Below are 27139 nucleotides of genomic sequence, written 5' to 3'. Positions count from 1 at the left end.
GTGTGTGTGTGTGTGTGGTCACCAGTTTTTTTCTTTTTCTTAAATAACATTTAACATTTCTATATCTAAGACAAGTTATTATTTAACCTTCCCTGTTTGGTGAGATAGTTATGTTTACATATATTCAGCTTACAGATTTAATTGATTTAAACAACCCAGGATGAATAAATCTATGTATTCATAACGCCATATGACTCAATTTTTAAAATGTATGACATAAATATGAGATGTGTGTTTAAAGTTATAAGAGGTGAAACTAAATGGGGGGGGGGACTTCATAATTTATATCTGATGTTTAATGCATAATCAAACGAAGAAAATAAAAAATAAAGACGTTTTTAAAATAACGAATATTTACATTTTGTCAGATGTGTTAAAGCTGTGTTTCCAGTGTGATGTAAATGCCGCAAAGTTCATTGTTTTATTTACAGAATAAAAAAGATTAAGGAATAAAGAACAAATAGGCCTACTATTAAATTAGCACTGATCTCGGGTCTATGTGCAGCATCGAAAGAAATGAATATATGAGACATCAAAAAAACAGTGAAGGTGTGTTTTTATTATTTTTATGTCTTCGTGTGAGTCGTCAAGGCTCTGTCATCAATGCATTAATGGAAACCTGGTGTGAAACCAACAGACCTGCAGAACGTGTGTGTCCTGGAGATGCTGGGATAAAAATAACTCCCACAATGTGACCCACAGCTTCTGAAGCATTGCGATGTGAATGTCAAGCATACTATTTGTTGCACACAGTATGTTTGGGTTATTTAGATTTTTACTAAATTTTAAGCTCAGCTCAGTTTTTAAGCTGAATCAAACGGCAGCTGCAGGAGCTGTCCGCGGTGCTGAAACGAATGTCTTCCTCACCTCTTTTCTTAATGGTCAAGAGAATAGGAAGCAGACCTATTATCGCGTTGACCTTGAATGCAGTAGGCATCAGTTAACCTGCACTGTTTGCATTTGTCCAAACTCTAGTCAGCCTTTATTCTCCAGTCACTGAATCAAAATTTACACCAAATCTGTTTTCATTCCAAGGTCTGCAATTCAAATCACCCCATACATTTTTAAAGACTGCTTTGTACATTTGAGTTGTTTGCCAAGCACAAATGACGCATTGGCACCAGTTTACATGGGAGAGAATGGCAACACTGCCCTCTCCCTCCTGTTTCAGTTTATAAGATAAAGGCCCTGAGGCTCTGTGAGGAACTCCTGCAGGTTGTGGCACCAGACACGGTAAGCCTCATCTTATCCAATAACACAAAAAAGCCTGATGCAAGTGAATGTTTTTCTTAAAATCCTTAAGCTGCATCTTTTAATTATTCCAATATACTTCAATTACAAATATATGAACCATTTAAATTCGATGGAAAACGAATTATTGAGTGTGGGGAGTAAATACACATTAGAGTTATTTAATGTTGTATGTTTAAGGATGCCAAGATTGCTCAATTGGAGTAAAAAAATAAATCAATCAAGTTGCACAGTTTCATTTAGAATCATTTTATTTTACCACACAGTTGGTTGAATACAAAGTTGAAAGACTTGAATTTTATGAAAAAATGCTCAGCAACACATGGGATCCCTTCATTTCCATAGACTATTAACATTAATTACAAAAACAACACAATAAATACGTGCAATAATAATAATAATAATAATAATAATAATAATAATAATAATAATCTATTTAACATAGCATTGCAAATCAAAACGGAAATATTGAACCAAAATGGAATATGAAATCAAAATACAGTGCAATGGATCAAATAGAAGAATAAAGGCAATATGAATAAATACGAGTAAAAAAGAAAAAAAGAAAATGTCTGATTTCATTGTATTTTGATGATTGTTTTAGAAGTTAAACCATTTTGGCCAGCCCAGCCATTGTCAGATTTAGTTAATTCCAAAGTGTCTGTCTGTCTGTCTGTCTGTCTGTCTGTCTGTCTTTGTGTGAGTGTGTGTGAGTGTGTGTGAGTGTGTGTCTGCGCGCACCCGTGCGTGCAGCCGGTGCTGATGAACATACAGTGTCTTTCTGGGCCTCTCTTTGTGGTCTCGTTGGGTTTTGCATAGATGCGAAACGATTGATTTGCTGGAGAACAGATTCTTCTAAAACAACCCTACTTGCACATTTTTTTACCGGTTCAGCATTTCTTTAGATTTCATCATTTCCAAAAACCACAACCTCCTAAATGTCGCACGTACAGGCGTGATGTGATTTGCATTCGCTTGTTCATTGATTTATTCCTAATTTCATATTATTAGAAATTCACCGCCAATGTCAAGGTGTAACTGTAGACAGTGATGTAGTGGTAAATAAACAAGTGGGTAAACTTTGACTTCCAGTCATCAAAATGCAAACAATCACCGATACAAACACAAATCTCACTTTACATTAATATTTTGAAATTCCCTTAGGTCTTGATATGATTATCAAATTTCCTTTTAGAGATTTATTTCAGCTTTAAAAGCTGGATAACTTCTGTTGCGCAACAATAAGATTGTGGGTTAGGTAGATTACCCTCCACTACATCCCTGACTATAGCAAAACAAAAAATTAAGACAGAAAAAATAGAAAGGAAAACACTAATGACAACGAGTGAAACATCTCTCCAGAATGCCTAAATCCTGGCAGGTAAGCTTTTCAAAAAGTGTGCCGTGGATAGATTGTTGATTGCAAGGGGACGCACGATAGGTTTCTCATTTTAATTGTGAAAAAACGCGTTCAGTTCATCATACACGGGGGCCCGTTCGTGGTGTAAGTGCATGTCGTGGTAAGGCAGGACGTTTTCAGAGTGAATGCCGCTCCGGGACCCCGAGGAGCCAAACACCAGGTTGTGGGCCCCGGTGGGTCTTGAGCCAGGCAGGCCGGAGTAATGCATAGAGTAGTGGTATCCCTTCTCGTTTTCGGGGGAGGCAGAGCCTTGGTGCTTCAGTGAAAAGTTGCCATTGACGCACAGGGGCGGGCTGAGGGGCCCCTCATACTCGGGGCTGTTATACTCAGGGGACCCGCTCCCACCGTACAGAGAGTCGTAAGTGGAGCAGTAGCCGTGCGTCCTCAGCGGATGCGAGTTCGAACCCGGCTGGCAGTGGGGGCTTGAGAGACGCGCACACTGGTAGGGGTAGGAATGCATGGAGAAGGAGCCGGACGCGTACCTCCCCCCATCCTGACACTGCTGCTCGGTTAGGAAGTTACGGGAGTTTAGCTGCAGGCATCCCGCCACCAGGTTGGTCGTGGGTTGGGAGAGTCCCTTGCACAGCGTCTGGACGTAGGACACAAGGTCTGGCCTTTTTCCAGAGCGCAGTATCTCCGACAGAGCCCAGATATAGTTTTTGGCCAACCGCAATGTCTCTATTTTGGACAGTTTTTGCGTTTTGGAGTAGCATGGCACCACTTTACGCAGATTGTCGAGCGCAGAGTTCAGGTCGTGCATGCGGGTCCGCTCCCGTGCGTTGGCCTTTACCCGCCGCATCCTTGAGCGCTCGATCCGGGCCTGGGTCATTTTGCGCTTCTTGGGGCCCCTTTTCTTGGGCCTGTCCCCCTCTGTATCCTCGCCATCGTCCTCTTCCTCTACCCCGTCGTCTTCGTCATCGTCCCCGGCGTGCTCGGACTGCGTCCGGCTATCTCCTCTCAGATCAGATCCCTCCATGTCGTCCTGGGTGTCCTGGTCCTCATCTTTGATCTTGGAACTCTCGCAATCGCTGTCCTCCGCCCAGCCGGAGTATTTCTGCACATCGGGGAGTAGTGAGGGGTCACTGAAAAGCCTCGTCAACATTGTGGCTCTGGAGAGAAGATAAAGGGAAATCGAAAATGAGGCCTCACAGGCGCAGGACACATACACATTGTCTATATGGGTGTACAAAAAGAAGACATTCTATCATAATGACTTAATAGCAAAAACAGTCGTATGAGGTTAAACGCACTATTGCGCACGTCACCATAATCATCCGAATATAAAATATACTTCCATAATACGAATTTTCACAGAAAATATATTGATTTCAGGGTGTTAGGTTACTAACACTCTTGCTCAAGATAGTGAATTTTTGTTATAAAATATACCTGAGTCGTTATTCTTTGCCTGAAGGACAAATAGTGTAAATTTGAGGGAAATAAAAACGGTAGAGGAATCAGCTCTCAAAGCTTTGCGCTGGGTTACAGCCAGACGGATCCCCATTTAATTCCCTGCTGTCATCCGTGTGCCCTGTCGCGTCCTTTCGCAGCGGGTCCCAGCGGCAGGGGCCACATTACAGGTCCCATGGGGGCCCCCACTTTCACTCCTCCTGACGCCCATATACACTCCTGGCTGCATTCCAGCACTATTCATCCACACCATACACCTCTCCTCAGAGAAGGCAAGGGGGATTTTATTTAATTGATAGGCTGTAGTTCCGTTTAAAGTCACACTGATTATTAATTTAAGGCTAACAGACATATACTGACTCAAGATGCAAAAAAGCTTCGAAAACCAATTTTAATATCATGGCCTACAAACAAGAACCTAAAGGAAAGATTGTCTACAATTATGATTAACACCTTGAAAAAAAAAAAACAATACAAAAAAAATAAAACTTTTATTTATGTTATCGCAGCTATAATAATAATAATTATTATTATAATGTTAATAATAATAATGTGGTTTGGCGAAAAATGCTTGCAAGATATTTCGAAAAATATCTCAAATCATTATAGGCTCAGCTATAACGAACCACAATTGAATATTATTAACCAATTACGTATTTAACGATTACTATAAAGAAAACATGCTTAAAAAAATAAATTGATCAGCCTACCACTTGATTAGTAAATGCAGTCCCATCCCAGAAAAAAGGGCTACAGAGAGACGAGGTGATCTTTGACAGCTTCAATAAGCCTCCATTGGCTTACTCCCTAACATGTTTCACTTCCCATCTATTATTATAGTGCAGCAGCAGATAGACTTGCAGCCCAAGGTAGGGTAGGCTGTAATGGTTGGTTAATTATCTCGGGGGGTGTGCCAGGGGCAAAATCTAGTTTTTAAATCTCAGGCTCAGGAGGTTTGCTCAATTAGAAGAAAAAAACACAACAACGTTTAATTAACAGACCATGCAGCTTACACGAAATAGATTTCACACATAATTCAGTATGCACGAGTGCTTGATTTCAAAGCACTTTTAGTCAGCGATAACCCTTTACAGATGGAAATCGCTTGTATCCCTTTAGTCCTCGTTAAATATAAAAACACAACTGGCGAAACACAATTATCCAATCTCGCAAAACCCTGCATTAGCTCCACTGTAACAGCAAGGACTGTGGTTTAAACAATGTTTAGTCGAGATAGATTGTTGAAGATAAAACTAGACAAACAGAGATAAATCATGCTGCACACTGCCTGTCACAGTCAATGGCGTTGTCCCACCCTTTCATTTGCTCCGAGATTGAACGTGAAAATCATCGACAAAATCATCAATAAATCTCCCATAAAGCTTGAGGACGTCCTTCACTGAGAGAACGGGGCTGGGATCAAAATCTTCCACAGAAATGTTTATCTCTCCATACTCATTGTCTTTTGTTTCTCTGAATCAAGGTCCAGACGCAGGAATCTCTAAATCAAATTAGTGTCCGATATGATCTATTTACAGCGCTGCTGTAGGGGGGCTATTCCAATCCTCAGGACTTCTCCTTGTAAATGATCCTGGAGGAGCGAAATCGGGACCGGGAGACTCTTGCCTTTTCACCCGAGCTTGGTATTTGATTTTAGCTCTTATAATCCAGGTAGATTTGCATGTCAAAAGTTGAAGGGCACGCAGAGGGAGAGCGGGGGACTGAGGAGGCACTATTAGTGCAAGCGCGCTAATAAAAAGACAAACATGGAAATGCCTTGTATATCCATTTATGATGATGATTATTATTATTCGATTTTTGTTAGAATGGATTTCAAAGTGTGCTGTCACCAGATTTAAACAGACTAGGCTACATACTGTGGATCGATAGGTACATACCACAGCAAAGTCACAGACAAGGCGAATATACATTAGATGTCCATATGGATTCATGCCAGTAGATTAGCCTTTTACCTTACAAACTGTAAACGATAAAGGTGCTTTAAGCCACCAAAACAGACGACTGACAGTAACCCACATTATAACTACATAAAACACAGATGGACACCTTGCATTAACATAGCCTACATCTGTTTATCTTTTTATCAGATTAATTTTCTCCTCCATTTTGGACGGACACTTCAGCATCCAGGATTTATTTATTTATTTTCGTTAGTGTTGTTTATGTTCCAACTTACCTCTGCTCGAGCTCTTCACAAGGGATGGGAGGAAAAAAAAAACGCGCTTGAGTTTCAGACCATCTTCAGGGACCGCACGAGTGAGCGAACCAACGCTCCCTGTCAGTGTATGGGTGCAGGCAGCGCGCGGCTCTCTTTCACTGGCGCTGACGGGCTGTTTAGGGGTGCTCCTCTCCCAGCGCGCACACTCCAATAACTGGAGCTTGTGAACGGACGTGCGTCTTGGCGTGTCTGTGCGTATATGTGTGAGTGAGTAAGTGAGCATGTATGCATGTATGTGTGCGTATGTGTGTGTGTGAGTGCGCGTGTGGCAACCGTGAGCTACCGGGGACGGGGTTACATACCAGCTAAGGCTGTGATGCCAGCGCCCATATGGCTGGCACGTCACCGGCAAGAGCCATCACATGAGAGCCCCTTGATTGACATGCGCCCGCATTCGGAGAGATTTGCCCGCGGGGGGAGAGAGACAGAGAAAGAGAGAGAGAGGGAGGGAGAGAGAAGGAGAGAGAGAGAGAGAGAAGGAGGAGGAGGAGGTACGAGGTGGAGGAGGAGGAGGAGGGCTTCGCCATCTGTCACCGCACTAGTGCTCACACAGCCAGAAAAAAAAGGAGGAAAAACAGAAGAGAGAGGGAGAAAATAAAATGGTGGAACAACAAAACTCATCATTGTTGACCTGTGCTGCTGCTTCAAGGGATGTAGGCTATCTTTTTTAATCAAACCTGTGAATGTTCTCATTGAACTGCCAAACTCACTAGTCAATGTTTAATGCAATTTAGAGGAGACCTGCCTGCACAAATATCCCAGCAGTCACCATAAGAAAGATTATAAGAGGTAAACTATGATCAACATATATGTTGATTTCAAGATAAGTCTCAGTCATATTACACTGTTATATGCATTAAGTGACAAAACAATAAATAGAATATGAAGCCAAGTCAAATAAGTTCTGCTTTAAAATCATATCTACACGAGTAATTAATCAATTGCCCTCTTTAAAAGACTCTATTTTCATTTACAAATTATCTGTTTAAGAAGAGAATACAAAAATGACTGTATGGAGTCTATTATAAGATTACATCAATTAACTCTTCAGCAAATGAAAGGTGGGTAAACCAGTTTTAGTTGCAGGGTTTACCCTCCGACACATCTCTGGTTCAGAAGCAGGGCGGGGGTAGGGGGATGGGGATGCATTATAAGTGCATTAAGGCGGTGGAACAGAAGGCATATTGTTTATTTATTTACCTAATTGGATCAAATTATGCATCAACGTATTCAGAGAAACGACAACCAAAACCAATTGTGATTTGTTCTGACTCTTTTGGGCACAAGCTGGGCGCGGATGACCCACTTGCCAATGCTGAAAATGAGTCAGATTAAAACATATAATATTACATAGGCTTCTGCTGCAGGCACGGTGTTTGTGTGTATGTGAACTGGTGCTCATGTGGTTAAGTGTGAAGATCAAATGTTTACTGGTAGCTATGTCTGCACATGTGAGGTTTGCCAGAGCTACTGCTGGTGTTTCCAGCCTGCAATGTGGAGTGAGGGGCCCCTGCAGGGGCGAGCATCAGAGAGAGAGGGAAAGAGACATAAAAACACAGTAAGAGGAAGGGTGAGAGAGAGAGACCCAGGTGTGTAGGCCCACTAGGGATGTATGAAAAATGAGGAGGAAGGGGGGTGTCGCTGTAGATGACAGGGAATTGGTGCTGGTAGGAACTGGCAGAGGTGCCCAAGATTTAGGAGGAGGCATATTGGCACATCGGTGGCGAAGATGAAAGAATTCCTTGCCATCAGCATCCTGGTCCCTTCAGTATGCCTGCTTTGCTGTATTGTGTCCATCCCAGATCCGAGATCTCTCAATTTAGGAGACATTAGTGGAGTTAATGTGGGAGAAATGAGCTCGATGACCACCAAGTCCAACTTGGCACAAAGACACCCACAGGACTGAGGGAACAGGGACATGGAGGCTGAGAAATAGCTGATAGAAACTCATCATGTCCTTGGGCCTGGATCACCCCTACATCTCCTCCGCCACAACTAAGGGAGTGTTTGGGGGGTTGCAGGGTCATCCCTGGGGTCACCAGTAGTGTGGCAGCTGTGGCTAGGGAGCCGTGATGCCACACATTCACTAATGTGTCTCATCCCATAAGGGATGAGGGGATGGTAACCTGGCACTACCCCAAACAATGGTGGGGTGATTGTGACAGTGTGTGTGTTTGTGTGTATGTAGAGGGGGAGTCGAGGGGCATTGAGCTTCACCACCAGCCAAATCGGTGCCCTATCCTACCTCAGCTGTGCTGTGGAGGGGGGAGATGCAAGGGCTGCGGCCATGGGAGGGGGGCTGATGCTTCTCAACAAGTCCCAAACAACCTTCAGGTCACCTTGCCAAAATAAATGCTAAATGTCAACAGTGTGGCTTTAGCCAGCGCTGGGCAAGTGGCGACTCCAATCAAGGAGGCTTTGATCTGATATTGAAACGCCAGAGGAGAGCTTGTTTGGAATTATGATATTTTAGAATGACTTTGCCTCCTGTTTGTATGCGGATTAGTCTTAAGTAAGGGCCACCTGCTGTGCTTTTTCATGGGCTAAATGCATGTAATCAAAATGCAAAATTGAAGCCCTTTCCCTTTAAGATATCAGATTCTCCATCACTCTTTTCCCTCTATGGTCAAATGACACCCAATAGCCTTTCAAAGTCATCAAGCCACACCTCCATACCTTTGTCATCTTCCCCCTCCTGTCCTCCCATTCTCACTGTCAGACATGTGAGGTGATGACCTGCACTTCCCTTGTCTTTCTGGAAGGAGTGCAAACTTCTACTGCAACAAATATGAAATACAGCACACACACACACACACACACACACACACACACACATCCTCCCACCCCCACCAGACTCCCGGACCCCATCTGCACTCTCCTCTCTCCAGCCCCCTAATTGCATATGCACAAATGCAAATGCCTATTAATTAATTACTTGACTAATTAGTGCAGTGGTATTTTAGAGCGATAAATCAAGTGGAGATGGGGCAGAGGACGGCGGGGCAGGAGGAGGGCTGCGCGGAGCATCGACAATGAACCCACACCAGAGGGAGTGCTCCTATTGTACAAGTCCTGTGTGTAACTGGGGGTGTGCTGTGAAGAGGATGTGCACTCTTAAGTGAAGCACCATTTAAAAATGCTGAGAAGCCCGAAGAGCTGAGGTGAGCGAGGTGAGTACTCTGTCTCAGGAAGTAAGAAAGTCAGAGAGAGAGAAGAAGAAATATAGGTTCCATGTGAGATATGACCTCTGTTCTACCAACTGGTTTATTTCCTGGCATGTGGCCAAGCTTGTATGCTCATTGCTCCTACTTTCACAAAGGAGAAACCATCAGCTACATACTATGACTGCTCCTACTGATGCATATTTATACTGATATTGTACACCTTGTACAATAGTTCAATGAGCATAACAGTTGGCATCGTTTACGCAGTGATACTGATGTGATAATTGTGGCATCTGTGATTGGGAGGTGAATAATTCTGGCAGCCGTGGTAAATTGTGTATCAGTGAATGTGTGTGTGGGTGTCTGTATGTGTGTGTGTGTGTGTGCCTGTAGGTGTGCCAGGCCCCCACCAAAGGTACCCATGGAGATCTCCGGACTGAAATATTCATTCTTGTTTGCTCGCCCAGACAGTGTGGTCCTAATTGCAGCATCAGAAAGCTCCACCTCTCCCTCTCGTCTGGCTTGGCTGCAGTGGAGACAAACCTCATCTGGGAGAAGGATGCCTGTGTAAGTATTTGTGTGTAGGTGTGTGTGTGTGTGTGTGTGTGCACCGTCCTCCCTTCAAAGGAGTGGAACTGGGGTTGGTAGATTTGTGCTTGGCTCGGTCTTCCCTCACTTTCTCACTCATTCACAAATACGATGCACAAAAGCACATTTTCAAGAAATGGTTAATGTTGTCAGTCTGTCAAATTCATTCATTTAATTTGCCTGCATGTCACATTTTCCGCGTATTTCAGCTTTCCTTCATGCCTCATTCACTCTGCTTGTATTGGAGTTGGGTTGACTATTGATCTCTCTGTCAACATGTCTGTCTGTCTGTCGGTCCACAGGGTGTGTGTGTGAAGCTCTGGAGTTTTTCATCAGTTCCCGTGCCAACCCAACCCGTGCCTGGCCAAGCTGAACCATCTTGTGGGATTTTTGGCTTTTAATTATAGTAAGAGAGGATTAATTATGGCAGTGGAAACAAGGGGCCATGCATTATTGATGCTATGAGTGAAGGGCTGGAGGGGGTAGAGGGTGCTAATTAAATCACTGCCCTACTGCCACGTCCTCCTCTGTCTCTGCCTCCACCATGTCTTCCACCTGCTACATCTCCAACACCCCACTCCACTTTACTCTTTACACCCACCCACACATATACACTCATATATTGTCACTTGCACAAACACTCATACCTCTGTTGTCATTTTTCATGTCTATATTTGGTTTTTCTAGGTGCTGTTTATTTTGCACACAGGTCTACCTCACTGAAATCACCAAATCAAAGTTTAAAAAGTCTCCCATCCTTACCCTTTTAGTAATGTCACATTGATTCCTTCTTGGGTCCCAGTAATTCATCTAGAGATTTTCTCTCTGCATCCATAGTATGTTGGTTTGCATCCTGCCACTTTATAGTGATTGGTACATCTATTCAATGTCAGTGGTGACACATTTTAAATTTTATTTTATCCTAAATGAGCACCTCAGTTTCAATTTTAACCCCCATTTGGAAAGCTCTTTGCAGTCAACCGGGGATGATGCTAAAAGCCAAATGTAACAGAAGGCTGCCATCTACTGGAATTTATTTATAATTATCACCGTTACCATTACCATAAAACCATTCAACAGGTATAAGCTCAGTGTATTGCCTGTTACACACTATAAAAAAGTTTTAAATATATATATATATATATATATATATACCAAGTAAAGGAATTGTTAAAAAGTAAAGTGTTGAAAATATTTTTTTTCCTGTGCCCTAGAGAAGAAATGCAGAAACTTTGGTGATAGAGTCAGTATTATACAATTTTGCCTTAACTGTAAGACAGTAGGTATATAGTACTTTACATTGTGCAGGTTTTTTCTAGGCAGCCCTCTTTTACCTAAAAGACCACCAAAAACACCTCCAGACAGCCTATTCTAGATTCTTCTCTCCTGTCTCTTAGTCTCTTTTCTTATATGCATTATCTCCTTATTCCTGTAGTTCTCTTTTTAAATTCTCAGGGATTATCCCATAATGCTCTGTGTTGTCCCAACACATTCCAGATGCATACTGGTCTGATGCTGCAATGATAACAAGCTGAAGAGGTAATCCCCTTTCTGTCCCTTTGTTTTTCTGACATATTTTAATGTACAGTGCTAAGTGCCCCATTTTGGGCCAGGTCTTCCACAGAGGGGACCTAGTGGTTGAAGAAACCCTCTGTCAATCCGACAACCTGGCCTCAAGAAACATCCACCCTTCTGAAATAGTATGTAAAACTCTATAGCACTGGGTTACGTAGTTCTTGATTGTCTTAATAAAAAAAGTATAAGCATGAAAGAATCAATCAAACAAGAAATGGTGTGCGTCTATATGAATCAAAGAACTGAACTGTCACCTCTGGATGGGGGCAAAGAAAAAAATAATCAATAACATTTCATTCTAAATCGTAATTACACTAACAGGACAGCAGATGGTGCCCGTGCATCCTTCATCACCAACACAGTGCAGCACAACCACCTGGTTCTGGCAGTGCAGCTTTCCCAGGTGTATGTGACAATGACTGTTCCTGCGAGCAGTACCTGTGTATTGTGCGATGTGTATGTTATATAACTGGATGGAGGGGGATGAGTTCGGAGTCAAATGAGGTGTTGACTGACAGGCAGTGCCTCTCTGTTCCCCTCAACAAAATTACCAGGACACCTGCTATGACGTTACAAAGCCTCTCTGTGATCCTGATTAATGGAATATCTCACCTTTTACAGTGATGTTTGTCCCTGAAATCCCCTGTGAAGGTATCAGCTTATTACTGCTATAGAGCACCTGGCAGGTAGAGAGAATTAGGTAGAATGAAAGAGAGTGTTTTTGAATGGACTCTAATAACGATTTTTGTCTCCCTCTGTTTCTTGTTCAGTTTGTTTTTTTATTCTTAATTCATTCGGAATGCACACCAAGAATGCATTTGGTCCTTGTAGCAGATCGGGTCTCGTCTGTAGGGGGGCTGAGGGGCCTGTCAATTACTTTCATAACAGGGAGGTTTTTATCAGCTCTTGCTCCACTGACTGTCACATGGTACAAGATGCCCTGTATCAGAGATAGAATTACACACTTTCTCCTAATCTGTCTTTGGAGCTGGCTTGGAGTGTCTCCAGTGTGTGTGTGTGTGTGTGTGTGTGTGTACAGTGCACAGTGCACATGTCACACATTTTGTACAGCATGTCCCTGCTTGCTGCTGGAGTTATTATCACGCTTGGTGTTCCCAGCCTGTAAGTGTGATCTGTCTTCCAGGGGTTTTTCCTCTGGGTTTGCCAGGTTCTGTCAGTGATTTAATGACATCCCTGACACAAAATGTGTAAACACAGTGAAGTGTAATAAAAATAGAAGCATGTATGAGCCTGCATATAGATGGGTTTAGCCAATGTCTGTAAATACACATAGCAGCATCACGGGTAGAGCAAGTGACATGAGGTTTAATTAGAGGTACAAACAAATAGAGACACCCCCAGGGGTATTCAAAACCACGCTGTAGAGAGGCAGGCAGGTGTTACATAACAATATACAAATAACAGATCCAATGTTAACAAATGCATTAAAGTGGCACAGCGTCAGGACACTGGAAATATCAACATCCACTGAGGCAGAAAATACAGGTGATTTCCTTTGTTAATCAATTTATGTGCAAATATAGTGTGTTTTCCAATTAGAGCATTTTGTTCTACTTGTCAGTGTGTCAGCAGTGTGGAGTAATGTTGTTAATATGACAGACTGCCCAAGGATTTTACTATGCCTGGCTGCTCTGACACTTCTGTGTTCATAGGTTTGAAAGCTTACCTGACAATTTGTCTCCCTAGTAATCCATACAGCAGAGGGGGAGGGGGGTTGTGTCTGTAGTGCAACACTATACATTTTCATTATTTACTGCTTTGACATATTGGTGTTTGTTAAAGTGTTTACCTTCTTCATATTACACAAAGCCAAAGAGCTTCACATTTAACCAGGAATAAAGAAAAGTGTTGCATTTGCCCAAGAACCGAGAATTGAAATAAAATAAAAAATCAGATTTGCTGGTGCTCTAATTCAGACAGTATTATTTAGCATGGTTTCTCTGTTCTAAGTCTACCTATAGTAAAATACAAAAATGGTTATAGGCTCTTACTGTGCAACTGTAAGTATTCCACATGTGCTAATATCCTTTTCTACAAATCACATCAAACTTTCTTTAAGTAAACTATTGTGTTCCTGTGTGTAGTGCAGCACATAGCCTACAAGTCCCTGAGGTTTATGTACCATGGTAGCACCCTCTTGTCTGACCAGTTGTAATTAGGTCACTAATTTTTCTGTAAACATGTTGTTAATTTACTTGATTGATAATTTTTTCTTAATAAACATCTTTGTGTTTATCTGCAGTTACTTTCCTTTCTAAATAGACAAACAGAGGCTGAAAGAAGCATTTTATTTTGCCAGAGAGCTGTGATTATTTTTGGAGATTAAGTGCCTTATCTTTTATTGGAGTCTCAGATCACAGCTGATCGTCTTATTTATGTTTACTGTGCCAGCCTTGCACTTGCTTGTTTAGTCTGTGTTTGATTATTTTCATGTTCTTTCCAGTTTTATCTTGGCTTGTCCTCCCAGGTTTGCTCATTGGGGCTGTGCAACAAACTCCTGCTTTACAGTGATGCAAACAAAGTTGAATAGAATAGAGCAGCTTAATCATTCAAACGTGGAAACTTTCCATGGGCTGACACAGAAGCATTATACTGGTCAGCGTATGCCAATAAAATTGTTAAAAATATAATTGGAAAGGAAGTCTGGCACAAAGGATTGCTTCGATCATGTTTAATTTCTCATTTGCTGCAGTGATGTACAAGTATACGCTGATGCCTTGTGACATCACTGTAGGTGTGGTTACAAGTGCAACAGAGCATACTTTTGACCACACCCAATAGTGATGCTAGGAATAGTTTTAGCCCCATAAATATCATATTTGCAATTGTGGACTACCCAACTACCCCACAACTGAAAGTCAGTCCGACATTTACTCTTGTCCGGTGGCTTCTCTCATCCTGTTAGGTCTTTTTGCCTCTGCCCATAGAAGCTGCTGAGCCTGGTTACATTGCCCAGTTGCCTGGCTCCGGTTCTGGTATGACACCAGCACTGCTCTTTGTCAGCATTTCCCTCTGTCTCGGGCCAGAAAACGTCCTTTTCTAAGCAGCCTAAATGTCCTGTGCTGACAAGACACCAGCTCTTTCCTGTGATTTTCATATCACAGCTCTTCTAAAACCAAACGTTAATGTTAAACATATTTGTACAGATCAGATTCAGTCTTGAATCTGTATATTATTTGTTTATAGGGAGAACATAGACACCTGGGTGCACCAGCCTATTACATCCTCCTTAGACAGAACACCATCAATGAGGCCTTTCTACCTCATAAAAAAAGCTGCCCCTCACTCCCTGATTGCCCAGGCTTTAATTAAAAAAGATTTCTAAGTTTAGTAGTTCATTATTTGACAATTACTCATTCACTGGTTTCATTAAATGCTGGAGTTCTGTGGCTTGTTGTGAGTCAGACTCTCAAACAGAGCCTATTAAACATTGCTAATAAAATATTGCACAATTCCTGCTTAAGTTATGCAACCACACTGGAACAAAATCAAATGGGATCGCGTGACTGAAAAAGATTAAATTTCTTCAGAAACTACTTAGACAGTCTGCATTTTGTCTAGCTTGTCAATATTTTCATAAACCTAAACAACAACGTTTCAGACTTCATGTATATGAAGAGATGCAATAATGAGTTTCCACCTCCAGGCATGTGGAGGTGTTGCTTTGCTTTAGACAAGAGTGGCTTTGTAGCAGAGTCAAACATCCAGACAAACCATTTAAAAAACCACCCCCCCTCGTCCAACCCGCACGGAAACAGTGAATAAATAACAGGCTGGCATGTTCAGCTTGCTCTGACCAGCGGGATAAACACTCAGTTGACTGTTTAATGAATTTCTGATTCTGTAGACAACAGTTGCGCTCCCAGAGCACTATATACACCTTGACCTTGTTCTCTGTTCTGCCCACCAAGCCCCTCCAGCCACCTCACTCTTCCTCCTCCTCCTCCTTCACCTCCTCAGCCCATGCCAAAGCTCAACTCTGCCCTGAGGCCAAATCCACTTCTCTTCACTGTCCAAATCCCTCTGCCATGTGAGTGAAATAACGGCAAGGCCCTGAAAATAGCACTGGAACTGCCCCTCTCACTCTATTCCCTTTATATCGCCATCAACAATCTGCCTCCTCTCTCCTTCCCCATCTACGTCCACCATCGTCCATCTGTATTTTTCATTCAAAGATTCCAATGTCATCAAGGTTCTGACATCTGTTGTGCTTGTTTGTTATTCCATTATTATATTACAATAAATGTTAATAAACATTTTAATGAGACCGTGTCAGTTATTTATGAAGCTCTACAGGATGGAACCTGAGCATTTCGCCGTAATTGTAGTGGGGTTCCATAGAAAATAATTGGTCATAGCATCACGTATAACACCACCCAGCCTAATAAATCTAGGGATGTCAGTAGCAGGGACTTAGCTGCTGGATGCCCATGTACATTCCTCTCTGCACACTCCGCACATTTCTCTTCTTGTTTATCCCTCCTTGCACTCCCTGCTCCCTCCCTCTCTCAGCATAAATCTCTCATTCACAAATAGAGGCCAAAAGAGGCTCAGCTGATGTGATGAGATTATTTTTTTTCTGATTACAAATCAACTTCAGCTTAGATAGATAGAAAAAACACAGTTCCCCCCCTCCACTCACTGTTACATCCTCTTTGCTCTCCTCCCCTATGTGCTCTGGCTCCTCCTCTCTCTCCTAATATCTCCACCTTCTTTTGGACCTTGGCCCCTCCCCTCCACCCTCTACCCACCAGCTTCTCTCCCTCACAGCCAGATCTAAGGACTTGCCTCATTCACTCTAGCTGCACAGGTTGTTAGGGAGGGGAGAAAGAGTGAAACAGGGAAAAAAAGAGAGGTAGAGCAGAATATTAGCAACTGCTGGAGAGGGAAAGAGGACAGGAAGTAAAAAAAAAAGAGAGCCTTTTCAGTTTGTTGTTTTTCTAAGAGAAGAAGGGAGCCAAGGTGTGAAGGAGTGAGGCAGGAGAGAGAAGACAAGTCTTCAGAAGTGGGACTATACCCAGCAGTGGGAGCTTCCTCCAGGGAGGTTATAGTGATTATTGGCAGCGGTCTCTCCTTTCCGCTGGGAGTCAGACCGCCAGGATCCAGAGCCATGGATCCCTCTGTGTCGACCGAGGTCGATGGGGAGCCCAAGGAGAGAAGGAAGATCCAGTTTGCTGTGCCGGCCTCTGCACCCACTAACCTGGACCCTCGGCAAGTGGAGATGGTGAGCAGTGCAGCACTTGTTGACTAATTTACCCTCTGCCCTCCAACCAGATATTCAAGCGAGGGGTTGCATTGTTTAGTGGAACTATTAAGTGCTGTACCATTTCTAGTCAAAAGTCTCCACATTGGAACACCTTCACTCTACATCCCCCTTCTCTCTGTTTTGTATAATTTTTGACAAGTTCCTCATGCAAAGCTGGGTTTTCTGGGTCTGTATGCCACATGTTTGAGAAATCATGATGACATTTCCCTCTCTCTGTTTCCTCATGAGATTAGTGCCTTGCTGTCTCATCTCATCGTGATCTGTTCAACAATGTAACATTGACATGAAAGTCATTATGTTGCACATTACGACATTTCACTCTTTTGTAACTCAAGAGCAACAACAAGCCCTTGACATTTTGTCACTGCCACTGTTAATAATTTTTCCATCTTTGGCTGCTTGACTCTCTCTGTGTGTGTGACCTCTGTCACCTGAACGTTCTTCTTGTGTCTGTTTGCGTGGTCTGTATAATTCTGTGAAATGTTCATGCTCATTTTGACAAGACAACTCTGGTATTTCATTTTAGTTCAAATGTGCTCTTATTTTAGAGCAGGGGAAATTGGGCCAAAGCAGGAACCATTTAGTACCGAGGTAGATCGAGGCCAATGGCTCATCCCTCCTGAGATCTCTAGGAGAGATAGGGTAGAAAAGCAATAAATGTGCTATATGAAGGAAAGCAGAGAGAGAAACACAACCTAATCACTGGGTTAACCTGTCTGGGGTCAGTTACTGAGGGAACTGTCCTTGTTTCACAGCTTGCATAAAAGAGGCTTTTAATGAACTAGAGTGACCTGCAACCATGCTCCATCTTTCCCTTGACTGATCATCATGTACCCTCATACTGTAACAAGTTTGTTTGTAGATAGTGTGGTAAAGTGTGATTTTCTTGCCTTACACTACCAGCTTTAAAGCGATTTCTCATTCGAAACACTGATAGTGAATTGAGACTGAGACTAAATGACTTGCTAAAATGGAAATGTTTCGCAAGGCTTCACAAGATTTCCACTCACATTTAAGCATACACACTCTCCTCCTCCCCCTCTTATTTTCTCTATCTTTCATGCCCTTTCATCCTGTTCTGATACCTATCGTCTCTTCCAAGAAACCACAGGATGTCAATCTACCATATGTGAGCTTCTACTTCATTTTTTTTTTAAAAATCTCTCGCTTCCCTCTGTTTTGGGGAGGACCTTATTGCTTAATCACCTTATGGTCAAACAGTGATCAGCTATATTTAGCTCTCCTCCAGGCCGACCCTGGCCTTTACCTTCCGATAGGTTGTGTGTGCTTAAGCTTCTGTGTCAGCTTGGTACTACTGTTCGTGTCACCAGTTTATTCAAACACCTACATCATGTAGATGTTTCAAGATCATAAAAAATACAAAGCCTTAGGTTGGTTGTTGATGATATTCTATTTTAAGGAATTGGTTGTTTGTATGTATGTGTATGCAGGTGGATGAACGCTGATTGTTACAACAAAGCAACAATTGCGCTGAAGGGGAGTATGGGAAACCGAAGGGCGTTCAGGGAAGGATGTGCTTATGTGTGTTTAAAAGCAGATAGCATCTACCCGAGGCTGATGAGAGCCTCCTGGGATGTGTGGGTGGGCAGGGGTAACGGTTAACGACACTTACTTCATTCCCCTCCCCTGACACAGCAATTACTGTCGCCCACAAGTCCGTCTTTGCTAATGAGTTGCAATGACTATCCCATTCTTCCGAACTTGTTACACAACCGGTAACTCCTTACTGTTCTTTCCGATGGCATTTAAACCCCAAAAACCACTATCGACTAAACTGCTGGGGCCTTGTTACTATGGAGACAGGTTGCACAACTATGTTGCCCAAAGCTCCCCCACAGTTGACATCTAAAAGGTCAACTTTAATAGACAGCTCTATCTGTTTGATAGGTTGTTTACATCAGTGCTGTTATATGTTTGTAGATATTTATGTGCGATTGCTCTTTGATGGGCTGGGTGTTAATGTGAGAGACGCTTCCATATCTCCCACTCAGTGAAATATTGCACATTGGGGAGAATACGGGCAGCTTTTAGTACAAGCCTTGAAAGTGCAAAATATTCTTTCCGGACATTTGTCACCTTTTGTGAACGTTAATTCTGAAGGAATATATTCAATTTAAATGTCTGCAAGGTGTACCATAAAAAGAAGTTACCCATACTATAACAAAAAGCTCATTCTTACTTACCATAATGGTAATTAGCCATGCAGATTGTCTTGGTTTTATTTAGACAAGTTTTGAGACATTTGTGGCTTGCATCTTCATCAAGTACATTGAAGACAAATGGAATTTTGTTTGTGGTGCACCAAGGATTGAAAAATGCCCTAAAAATTCCAGGATAATCCATTGACTCACTGTGAGCAGATTTCTACCAACCTCTGAAAACTGTTCTCAGTGGGTTCTGTGTATTGTCCAAGGCAAGCCTGAAAGCCACTTGAATAAAATTGGGACATAAGTGAAGTTTCCTCACTTCACTGACAGATTTTTCCTCAGTTGTTCTAAGAAAATTAAAGTTAGTACAACTCACTAATAGACCCTGTATACGACTTTCCAATCTTTCAAGCCCTCAAGCTCTGACACCAGAATTTTTCAAGAAAGCATTTGCCATCATATTATTTACATTTTTGTTTATCAAACGGCATCCCAAGCATTTTTTCAGTACGTCTGACGTTATGTTCTGCTAGTCCTCCAAGAATAAGATTTTTAAGATGATGACTCTTCACATTTAGTCATGATCAAAGTTGTGTGTGTTTGCAACAACACAGAGAAAGCACATGGCTGTGTTTACCATCCCTACCCCCCGTCCACACACACCCGCACACACCAATCCTGCCTGCTTTGCAAGTGATGTAGGGTAATGTGCATAATGGGCAGAGATTAGGGTCATGGTGCAGACGCTGCATCCCTGATTCCCTCCAAGTCTGCCTCCCTGTGGACTCAACAAGCAGACATATCTCCGTGTTTCTCTTCTCTCAACTCAACCTGATCTGGTGAGCTAATGTTGATCCTTTATAGGAAACTCAGAATATGAAAGGGAATATCAAAGGAAAGGAAAGGGCATCAGTCCAAAGCTTTGCACTGGAAAACACTTCCACATTAATCTATATTAAGTCTAAAGGGGTCTTGGAGGGCACACTTTAGGTTCCCCTGCCCATCCCACTCTGCTCACCCCATCCCTCATCCTCCCAAGTCCATTCTCTAGGTTAAACGTCAAACAGCGACCTTTGATGCAGTGTGTGTTTGTGGGTAAACATTAGCAGTCTGGGGGACTGTCAACATGCACTACCAGAAAGAACATCTTGTTGGATAGCACAAAGCATGCTGGGACTGGGCAAGAGGGTGCAGTGATCTTTCCCTTGCATGTGGACAATCAAGAATGTCACTGTAGTGGTGTGACTCAGTTTGCCCAATGACGTGTTTGGTTTTATGAAAATGTATTTTTATGTTCCTTTCAAAGTTGCCTGTCCAATGCAGTTGGTAGATGTTTGTAGTGGCAAAAACAAATTGGGAAAGAAATTATTTAAAAAAAGATTAATTGCCTTGCCACTGTAATTACAGTGGACACAATCAATGGGTCTCTGTCTTGTGTTAGTTGCATATGTGTTAGTTCCTCCCAGTTTTTGACAGCCCAGGCATTTTGATTAGTTAATGACTACAAAAACATTTTCATGGCCTGTGTCTGTCTACAGCAGTTTAGCACAAAGTTTCCTTTCATGTTCCTTTTCCACTTGTAACACACCATTGTAGCTTCTGTGCACCAAAGCCTGTTTATTCAATTTAATCATTTACATTTTATTCTGATGTCTTAATGATAATATGCTAATGATAATATTAACTGAACAATCTATCATCTTGTGTTGGCCCCTGTGCACATGGATGTGTGTAATGTGTACACAGATAAAAAAAAACATAAATATTGAGCATGGGTAGAGTGATCTGTCACCTGATGACACTGTACACAGTAAGCTGAAAATGTGCCATTACCCGCTGTACCCTAGGCATGCAAAAGCACTGTACAAATCCTGATGGAGGCATGCAATGCTGCAACACGCCCTCCTCTTAGATATTCACGTTGTGGTCAACAAATCCTCTGTTGTTAGTTAGTGTAATCATCCCACTCAGTCACTCATTTGTCGCTTCAGGGATCATCGTTAATCAAACCAAGTCCAGCTGTCATCAGGTCCATGAAGAGAAACAGCCCCCCTAATATGTATTCATCATTAACTGCACATCCACATTTTTTTCTATCTGTTACATTGCAGAGAAATCACAGTGGATCCAGGGCACTTTATCTCTTAACCCTGGTCATAGCAATAACAGCAGAAATCATATCTGTGATGAGAGGAGAGGAAGAGGATTAGAAAGGCAACAGTGGCACAGCAGGGAGAGAAATTGGGGTGGGGGATAAAGGCTGGACGGGATCTGGAGCTGACTTGTCACCAAATGTCATCAGACATCAGTATGTTCATTATCTCCACCAGGCATAAGCTTGGAGGGGGCGTGCATTTGGTCGTGTGTCCGTGTGTGTATCTGTCCACAGGTAATTTTGCATTCTACTGGACTCATCACATTTATGACGGTATGCTCAAGGACCTCTTGTGATTACACTGATTCGCAATGTTTGAAAAACTTTGACTGCTCTATTCTATACTGCCATTGACTGCTGACTACTCACTCCTCTTAAGGCCTCCTTCTGGCCAGTGGGGGCCGCAAGTGATCAACAACTGCTTCTACTTGGAATCTTGTTTTCCGCTAGGGACAATGTGCATGGTGGACATGTTAGTGTTGGTGGATTCTTTTATTGTCATTTTCACTTTGAATTTGACATTTTACATCGCTCTTGTTTTAGAATTGGATGAAGGTTTGTCTCCATATAATCTGTCTACTCTGGTTATTGAAAATGTAACCTGCACATTGTCTCTCGAGACAGTGCACTCTCCTACTGTAGTTGCAACTGTGTCAGGATCTGGACCCTAAACTGCCCCTTTGAGCTGCCTTCCTCCTTCCTGGTTTCATTTTCAGGAACTGGAGTCCTTTTCTCTCACCAAAGACTGATGCAGGCATATTAATAAAAGGCGTGACTCAAAACAAATGGGATTGGTCTCCACTCTTGTTTCATCAACACAAAGAAGACATTATGTTATTGCTGCTGTGCCTGTTGTAATCTCTGTACTTGAGACATTTTTTTTCATGTTTATCTGCCTGCAACTTAATGAGCTTGCACTGGGGCACATCAGGTCATCATCAATATGTTTAGAGGGGAATGACCCAAAGCAGAAACAAGGTTACGCACAAATATCACAGTAACAAATGGTTTGCTTTGTTGAGACACAAACCTGATATTTGGAATTTATGCTGATAAATTAAGGAATTTCTTTTATTTTTTGAGCCATTTTAGCTAAATGCTAACAATCTGACAATCCTAAGTGACATTGAAATTTTACACTTAAGTGGGTTTATACATGCCTTTTGCATCCAAGCAATGACCTGTAAGCTGCATAGCAACAATCAACAGTAACCTTTTTTTCATTTATCACCTGTGGGTACATATGATGTTGCAGATGAGTAACTATAGCTACTTTGTCCTTTGTTTGTACCTGCCTGTTGACCTCTGGAACTGGTCTTTGTCAGCTGCACAATGTGACACCACTAAATTTGAGTGCATGAACAAGAAGGAGAAGGAGAATTATCCATGTCCTTGCAGGTTGCTAACCATGCCATCGTCTCTGTGAAAACTTTGATTGGCACCTCTCCTGTTGTCGCCTTGCCCTGTGTGTTGCTGCAGTGTGCGCTGTGGCCTGGCAGGAGGCTTCCTGTCACTCATCAGCCATTGGCCCATTATCACTGTTGTGTTGTAATGGTAAACCTTTCTTCCAACAGTCTGTGGAACGACAGGCCGGACAGCTACCAGCAGCTAATTACGTAAATGCTGGGGGGTACTGTATGACAGAGGAAAAAAGGGGGTGGGGGAGTGGATATGATATCATTCTGCCGGTGGGTGCAGCATAATTACATTTCCTATTTTGGGGTCATTGGAGACCCCCTCCAGATGCTATCTCCAGCCCATCTGCTTATTCAGTTAGCCAGAGGTGGGGCCAAAGGTCACTGCAAAAGTATTATGTGAATGTTGAGAAGCAACATGCAGCAGCCTCTCAGACTTATGGGATTTCAATGGTGCTTTCAATTTGAATAGGAATAAGCACACAATGTCTTTCTGACAGGTCTTGGACCTCACTGAGCTACATTTGGGGTTGTAATTTGCATAGCCATGTCCTTGACCCTCTTTGAAACAGCTGGAAACTTGACAAGTGTGTGTTACTCAGTGAAGCCTTGTTGAAGCTGCCTGGCACCACTTTCAGTTAGTAACGATTGGCTATAGCCTGAATGTGGATGACATTGATGTTTGTCACATTATAGATTTGATCACCTTTGGCCTTTTGTTGTGTATTTGTCATGCTTATGGAAACATTTTGTCTGCCAGCTTAGTCACAAAGAGGCAGAGTGGCCTGGTGTTTAGGTTTAGGTTTAATCCTGCACCTTGTGTCCAATTCTTTGAGCAAAACACAAAACCTAATTCCTTAAATCCCAATTTGAATATGCTCACTAACAAAACAAAAGACACAGATTTGATGATGTCAATTAACCATGTTGATATTTTGCCTCTAGCTCAAAAACTGTTTGTGGTGCATTATCTTATCCTCCTCCTAATTTCCAGTTAACTACCATCCATTGCATATTAGCAAAACTGCATCAGTGTTTTACAGCTGAGCCATTTTTGGAAGTTACCCTGCACGGTTGATACAACTCAAAAAACATATCCAACAGACATACCCATAAAACATGTAGATTGTGTATTATTTGAAATTCATCTGTGCAAGAAATACATACACTCAATGCTCATACTGAGAGGGATAATTTTTCACCTTATGGTGTTATTGAACCCATTTCTAGATTGCACTTAGAGCTCCACATGGGTTCTGCCACTTCATTTTTAAAAGGCTCTGTGGGGGGGAGGGGCAAAGCTCAGAAAAAAAGGGTGACTTTGTTTAATTGAGTTGCTCTTTAGAGTTCAAGCAGGACAAAGATCACAGTAACAGAGACAGGGAACAAAACTGCAGCAGAGCACCTCTCACAGAGATGGAGCCGAGATGAGTGGCCTCAAAAGGAGAGCAGGAACTTTATATTCAGACATACCTGAGGTTGTAAGGAGGGTTAGGGTTTAAGTCTAAAAGAAAGAAATTGTTAGTGTAAATGAGATATGTGCTGCCCAATGGAGCTGATTTTACAACATCATCCATCTTCCCTGGAAACAGCAGAGTCACACCACTTAGAAACAATATTTGAGGAGGGAAAAGAAACAAGACCTACATTTCTTTGCATTGCAAATTTACTTGCCTTCCCACAGTTTCTGGCTGAACATTTTGAGCATGTCCCCATTGGTGTCCTGTATGCCATGCACATGCTTATTTCTGAGTGAAGTAGTGCCATGTGCCTGTGGGCAGATGCCATAACTGCAAATCAATCTTGTACAAATCCATATCTATCCATGCGGAGCTGGGTTATAGCTATGAGGGAGAGATCAAGACTCAAAAAAGCTTCATATGGATGCTCCCACATCTATCTGCAAGAATTGACACATGCTGCTTAATAGGATGGCCCGATGTAATGCAGTGATATTGGACACAAGAGCTGTAAGCTGACAGGGAAAGAGATAATCTGAGGTGTGTTTCTCTCTGTGTTGTCTTTGTGTTGAGGCCATCTGCACAGCTGACTCACCTCAAGAAGCTTGACTGTTAGCGCTGGTGTGGGGCAGAGTTTTAGAGCTTTTCTGTCTCATCCCGCCGAGGCCCCAGAGACCCCCGATCTAGTTTATGCTGTCCTACTGCTGCTGCTTTTTATAGGCCCGGCCACGAGTGCACCAGCTTAGAGGATGGCCTCTGGGGAGCAGACCCATATCAGATGATCTGCACCCAGGCTGGTATGCAAGACTGTGCTAAGCCAACACACCCATACCTTATACACATATACACACATGTGCAAAGTCACAATTTACCACTGACTCATGTAGCCCACACAACAGACAATGATGTATTGTAGTCCTATATTAGACTCCTTCCTGACTACTTAGCCTCCTTGCCTCAAATTGCACTCAAACTTATATGGCACATCTCAAAACATATCTCCAAAGTGCTTTATGGAGATTAAACAAAATCATCAACAAGCCAGTGAAAGTAAAGAATATAAAGGCATGTCTGTTTCATAAAAACTCAAGAAAAGAGGATCATACCTCCTTTGTCACACAATGCAGACTCAGCACATTATTCAAATTCACTCATCAACTTTAGGTAAACTGATGTATCTCCTTTCTATGCTATGATCCATCAGCCAATGTTTTTATTGAGACCAGAACTCTGTGTGAGACTTATTGAGGGTCTGTTGCCTCTCGGGGAAGCCTGCAGGCGTACACCTGTGGAGCTGCTGAAAGGCCACCACAGCAGTCTGCTTAGAGCCCCTCAGTGCAAGTCCACAGAAGCTTGACTGATCTTAGTACAAAAACAATTGCTGCCAGCGAAGGAGAGGGTTTGGGAGATTGGGGGCAGGGGGTTTAGTGAAGTAGAGGAGGGAGGGGGGAGGGATAAAGCGTAGCAGGAGTAATCGCACTCAGTGCCCTGGGGTTGGCATGAATGAGGAAGTCACATACATATTATGTAACTTGGGGGTGGTTTTAAGGCTGGAAAATTACTAGAGTTACTATCTGTGTTTATGTCATCTGGCATTGCCAATGTCATACAGTAGCACGTCACCACCACTGTCACAATCATGTTGTGCGCATTAAAGAGAAGAAAAAAAGATCATGTGTCTTCTTGCTACAACTGAATTTATGTTGATGTCCATGGTTCCATTGTTTTCTTGTAATTTCATCTACTTTACAACCTGTTTTATAATTTACCTGGGATGGAGACTCTTTTTAGTAGTGGTAGTCTTTTTGATTTAGGAGGTCATGTCTTGGCATTTCACAAGACTACCATGATGATTACGTGATGCCAGTCACATACACACACACACACAGGTTCAGGTAAAGATTTTGCTTCCCAGGGACCTCAATTATCCCACACAATCATTTCACCTTCCATTTATCTCATCATTCCTATTTTTATCTCCATCTGAATAAATTAAACTGGACTCTGTAGTTTTTAATCTTTTCCTGCTTTTATTCTGGGACTGTCTCTTTCAATGACACATTTTTAATAGCTTTGACCACTTTTGGCTTTTGATTTCCTGTAGTTTTCACGAAAAAAAAGGAAAAATATTAGATATAGGCACAAGGCCTGGGTTATTATAGTCACTTTTGAACTTTGTACTTGATAAGTAGCTGAGAAATGTTTTTCTTCAGATATTTATTAAAAGAAGAAATACCTCTGGGTTTATCCAACGCTGTATTTTCCATAAAAGAGAGTAATGACCCACACTTTACCATCACTTTAACCAGAATGATGTAACATAACATACCCTAAAAAACATAAGTAATATGTGTTACAGTTATTAGACTAAACAAGAAATTTGTGGTAAAGTAAAATGTAAAATGGGGAAGGGATGTTATGTAAGCCATGATACAAACATTTGAATGAACTAGAGTTAATAAAAGCAGCAGCATTTTCTTTATTATTGATTAATATGCTGATTATTGTCCCGATTGATATTGAAATATATCAGAAAATAGAGACAATTGTGTTTCTCACAGTCTTATTTGTTCTGATCAATAGTCCAAAACAAAAAATCATCAGATATTCACAACTGAGAAGCTGTAATTTTGATTTCTTTTGCATTTTTGTTGAAAAAAAGAAAAAGATTCAAAATAATTGCAGGTTATTTTCCTGTCAATAAACTAATTGACTAATTGACAAATAGTTTCAGGCTCTAGAGTTAATGTGAGAATCTGTTGGCATGGTACATAACTTAACGAGCAGAACAATCCAGTAGTTTCCCCAGTTTAATGCCACAAGACCTTGACATAGGCTTGGTCATAGCAACATCTGGTGTCTGCTCTCTCTTGTGGGTCTCTGTGTGAGCCACCTCAGGCTGCCCTGCGAGGCTGGTAGCAGGTGTCAGACAGGCAGAGGCAGCAGAGTTCACAGCAGCATAGAGCCCCAGGCTTCCACCTCGCCAGGGGCAGAGATGGGAGAAACA

At 42.2% G+C, this 27139-nt stretch overlaps 2 protein-coding genes across 3 annotated transcripts in view; one reads left to right on the top strand and one right to left on the bottom strand.

Annotated features, from left to right (window-relative positions):
- Positions 1-1758: 1758 nt before the first annotated feature.
- Positions 1759-6637, bottom strand: LOC118323358 (neurogenic differentiation factor 2-like). Its single transcript, XM_035655310.1, is given in 3 exon segments — positions 1759-3780; positions 6279-6309; positions 6312-6637. Coding segments are annotated over 3 exon segments (1341 nt in total). The 5' UTR covers positions 6544-6637; the 3' UTR covers positions 1759-2702.
- Positions 6638-16429: 9792 nt separating this feature from the next.
- Positions 16430-27139, top strand: part of ppp1r1b (protein phosphatase 1, regulatory (inhibitor) subunit 1B) — a 19604-nt gene continuing 8894 nt past the window's right edge. Inside the window, exon 1 of one of the 2 annotated variants that reach the window (XM_035654632.1) lies at positions 16430-16892. In XM_035654632.1, the coding sequence (XP_035510525.1) occupies positions 16779-16892 (114 nt within the window). In that variant the 5' untranslated portion in view covers positions 16430-16778. The remainder of the gene's footprint in view (positions 16893-27139) is intronic. The other variant, XM_035654633.1, reaches the window with a different exon arrangement.

This window comes from Morone saxatilis, unplaced genomic scaffold, assembly GCF_004916995.1.
Source record: "Morone saxatilis isolate NCDOM2014 unplaced genomic scaffold, NCSU_SB_2.0 Contig14, whole genome shotgun sequence".
NCBI classification, from domain to species: domain Eukaryota; kingdom Metazoa; phylum Chordata; class Actinopteri; family Moronidae; genus Morone; species Morone saxatilis.
Note: the sequence above shows the minus strand (reverse complement) of the source record. Positions and strands in the feature narration are given on the sequence as shown.